General features: G+C 38.1%; 1 protein-coding gene across 1 annotated transcript in view; it reads right to left on the reverse strand.

The window, feature by feature from the left end:
* The window catches only part of LOC107568700 (exportin-T-like), a 23,396-nt gene that overhangs the window by 14,374 nt on the left and 4,833 nt on the right, over positions 1-4,189 (reverse strand). The window contains exons 5-11 of the mRNA XM_016254678.1: positions 3,416-3,485; positions 3,090-3,308; positions 2,816-3,000; positions 2,525-2,693; positions 1,392-1,628; positions 1,267-1,305; positions 1,125-1,187 (exon numbers count right to left, since the gene is read on the reverse strand). Coding sequence (XP_016110164.1) covers positions 1,125-1,187; positions 1,267-1,305; positions 1,392-1,628; positions 2,525-2,693; positions 2,816-3,000; positions 3,090-3,308; positions 3,416-3,485 — 982 coding nt within the window. The remainder of the gene's footprint in view (positions 1-1,124; positions 1,188-1,266; positions 1,306-1,391; positions 1,629-2,524; positions 2,694-2,815; positions 3,001-3,089; positions 3,309-3,415; positions 3,486-4,189) is intronic.

Here is a 4,189-nt window from a genome sequence, read left to right on the forward strand (position 1 = left end):
GCTCGAACTGATTTGCTGAAATCAAAACAGGGACGATAATAGGCGAGCGCCAGCCAATGAGATCGTCGTTTGCGCAGTAGTTCCGCCTATTAGTTTCTTAAAAGCGGAAGAATTCCAAAGGAACTGTTATTTTGACAGCAATATACAACAAAGAATATCGTTTACATGTAGCGCGCATAGGTAGCGCGTCAATTCTCTGTCTCCCTCTCTCGCTGCACGTGTGTGAAACAAAGCGACGGCGAGTCGTGCGCCTTCACACTAGAGTTTACGGTACGTTGTGCATTGCACATCCATTCAGATGAACTGAAAAACAGCACGGATCGCTTAGCGGAGAGTGAAACTGATGCGCTCAGTCAGAGAGTGTTCGGCGAGTGAAAATATATCTGAGCTAAACTTATACTTAGCCTCCAACTCACACACTGGCGAGTAAAATCTGAGAATTTATTAGCAATTGGCTAATATTAGACATCATTTAGTCGCCAGAGTGAAGATTTAGTCGCATACGCGAGTGATTTACTCGCAATGTAGAGGGTTGCAATTTCATATTTGACAAAAATTCTAACATTTTACCAGGACAAATTTTTTGTCCATTAATGTAATTTATGATTAAAACCATTTCCTAATTTCATTTAAAGCAGGACACTCTAATAAAATGTTGTACGGTCAAGAAAGACTTACAAAAAAAAACAAAACACATTTCTTCTCCTTTCTTATGTCAAAATAAAGTTAGATGCTTTAAGATTTTAAGACAGCTATAAATATTAGTTTATATATAAACTATAAAATTAAGATTTAAGAAAAAATATTATATTTGTTTTATTTTATTATTTTTCTAAATGCTTGATTGTAAAAAAAAAAAAAATTGTAACATTTCTTTGTTCTTATTTAGCAAATTTTATATTTTATTTAGTAATCATTTCTATTGCTTATCATTGTTATTGTACAATTTGATTTAACATTTAATATTATACTATTGTATTTAATTATACAATTTGATTTCCCCTGAAATTATGCAGCCATATTTTATATTGTGAACTATACAACTACTTTATATTATTACACAGTTAAACACTTTGTTGTCACAACAAACACTGTAAAAAACAGATCACACTTTCCACACTGACCTCATTCTCAAAGTTATACTCGTCATCGTACTTGAGTTTGTTCATCACAGCCAGCATGATCGCCTGTTAGCAAGACAACAACAAGCATAAACTACAGCACTAATTAACAGATGTGAGATATGAGCCTGTGATGCTGCAGTACCTCCACGTTTGTTTTCTGCTGCTCACTGAGAGCTGGAAGCTGAAAAACACAAACACACAAACTTATAGAGGAGTATCACGAGTAGATCACCTCTCAGCCTCAAAATGAGGGTTTAGCATGTGTACCTGTTTGAGAACAAGCAGGTAGTCATAACAGAAGCCCACGATGTTGGCTGAAATATCGTCATCTTCATGAATTAGCAGCTGTAGCATCAGAGGAACCTTCCCCTCCACAGCACGCAACGTTTCCGCCGAAACCTTCACATCGGCCATCTTACTGAGTTTAGTCCAGCTCAGCACCAGAGACTGACCCATCCCGTTAACCAACCGAGAGAACTTAGCCAGAAAATCCACATCCTCCTCCTGATGGACGTGACGGATGAGAAAACCAAAGACAAGAGAATCTGTCTTAGACCGATTAATACGCAACTTTAGATATACAAAATAAAATCAATATTGCGATATGGCTTAGTGCGACTGTAATTTAACAAATAAATGGGGAAATATTATATCATATTAAAAAAAAATTTTTTTGGTAATAAATTAAAATGATTTTTAAATTAAGGTATAAGTATTAATAATGTGATTTTACAGTTGTACAACAAAATAATTATTTTATTAAATATTTGACTTTTTATTTTACAGCATAATTGTGTTATTACAATATATTTCTTGTTTTGTTTATTATTATTATTTTATAGTGACACTGAATTGGTCATGTAACAGTGAGAACTTGGCATACAAAAAGTCAAGTAGAAAGTTTTTTTTTTTTTTTTTTTTTTTAACTCTGTTGACTTTACTAAAAGAGGTTTGAGGAAACCAAAGTGTGAAACCCAGATTTTTCACAAGTTTTTCACAAATCATTCGGCCCTAAAACAGATGGTTTGCAATTTTTAAAAAAAGTCATTTTTCCTGATATTTAAAAAAAAATTTTTTTTTTAATCTTCTACACAAATACAATCCCCAACAAAATTATCCCACTCTTTTTAGAATGATTAATTGTTAAATATAAACATTCAAGTGATTTGGTCAAAATTTCTGATATGTATGTGTATAAATATATATATATATATATATATATATATAAGCGTGTGTGTATAAATATATGTGTGTGTGTATAAATATATGCGTATGTGTATATATATATATATATATATATATGTATGTGTGTGTGTGTGTGTGTGTGTGTGTGTGCAAGTTCCTCAAAGGTTTTTTTTGACAAGATGAACACTTGCCAGAACAATTATGTATTCACACACCTGCTCGATACTGAAGAACCCTGCGGACTGCAGCACCTGACACAGAGTCTCCACCAGCTTGGTTTTGTCAACCGGTTCCATGCCCTTATTGACGATCTCAAACAGACAATCGCACGCCTCCTCACGCAGCTCCTCAATGGACATGTGGCTGAGCAACAGATTCACAAACCTACACAAACACACAGCTGTCACATAAACACACAGGAAGCTCAAGGAAGGTCATTAGAGTCAGTCTGATGATTATATTAGCGCGAGTCACATATATACGACCTTCATCACAGCTGCTCTGACCTGTCGTTGGCGATGAGGTTGAGGTCGATCCAGGACACGTACGCGCCCACTACCTCCAGACACTGGCAGGTCAGCTCGCTGTGGGTGTGCTGGTACGTCTGAAGGATCTGAAACCAGGACTCCACCAGCGCCGGGATGCACTGCTCACGCATGGCGTCTTTGATCAGAATGTTTCTGCGTGTCTCCTGAGATAGGACAGAGAGAGAGATGCACTTTAATGGCATGACTGGAGCAGAAAACACCAGAGTTCTCCTCGAGTTGGCCTCGGTTTTACCTCAGGACTGTGCAGGATGTCCCGATCAACCACCTCAGCATCGATAGCCATCAGTGTGCGCAGGTAAATGTCCACACCATTCGAATTCAGTCCCACCAGATTGAGGATGTCAAAGAAGAACTTGGGCCATAATGTCAGAAACTCCATCACAAACGTCAGGGCCAAAACCTGCGCCACCTTATTCCTGATGAAGGGCTTTTCTGGATGCACATTCATCAACTGGACAAACATGCAAATACATGACAGTAAATCATATTTGAAGCGCACATGTAGCATGATTATTCATCATTCACATGAATATCAATGAAATGGTAAACAATACTAACCTGAGCCTGCAACCATTTCATCAGGGTCTCTCGGATCAGCTGCTGTTGAGCTGCAGTGAGCGACCCGTGTCTGCAAAACACAGCATTTATACAATTTTAAAAACTGTGTGAAACTCTATCCACCTTATTTTTTAATGCAAAAGTAAACAAATTTCTGTTAATGTGTGAGATTTCTGATTCATTAGCCGCTTTAAGTACAAGAATAACAATTAAAATCTTTACACTACAAACCAGTTTATGATTATTATAATACATTAAAGGGGTCATGAACTGAGAAATCAAGATTCCTTTGATCTTTAGACATATAAAAGGTCATTGTACTACAAAAACATCCTGTAAGTTTCAGAACTCAAAACTTTCTTGTTAGTCTAAAAACAGCTGATATTGAAGCCAATCTGCCAAAACGACAGCTTGTGGAATGTGCCACTTTATGATGGAAATGTGGCTAAACCCCGCCTCCACAGAAGATGATCAACACCTACTTCTACTTTACTGCCTGTTTAGCCCCGCCCACCGATTCTACTTTACTGCCTGTTTAGCCCCGCCCACCGATTCTACAGCACTGTCTGTTGTGTGGCTAAACCCCGCCTCCACAGAAGATGATCAACACCTACTTCTACTTTACTGCCTGTTTAGCCCCGCCCACCGATTCTACTTTACTGCCTGTTTAGCCACGCCCACCGATTCTACAGCACTGTCTGTTTAGCCCCGCCCACGATTCTACAGCGCCGCCTGTTTAGCCCCGCCCACCGATTCTACAGCACTGCCTGGTCA

This window comes from Sinocyclocheilus grahami, unplaced genomic scaffold (assembly GCF_001515645.1).
Source record: "Sinocyclocheilus grahami isolate Dianchi unplaced genomic scaffold, SAMN03320097.WGS_v1.1 scaffold1275.1, whole genome shotgun sequence".
Classification (NCBI taxonomy): Eukaryota; Metazoa; Chordata; class Actinopteri; order Cypriniformes; family Cyprinidae; genus Sinocyclocheilus; species Sinocyclocheilus grahami.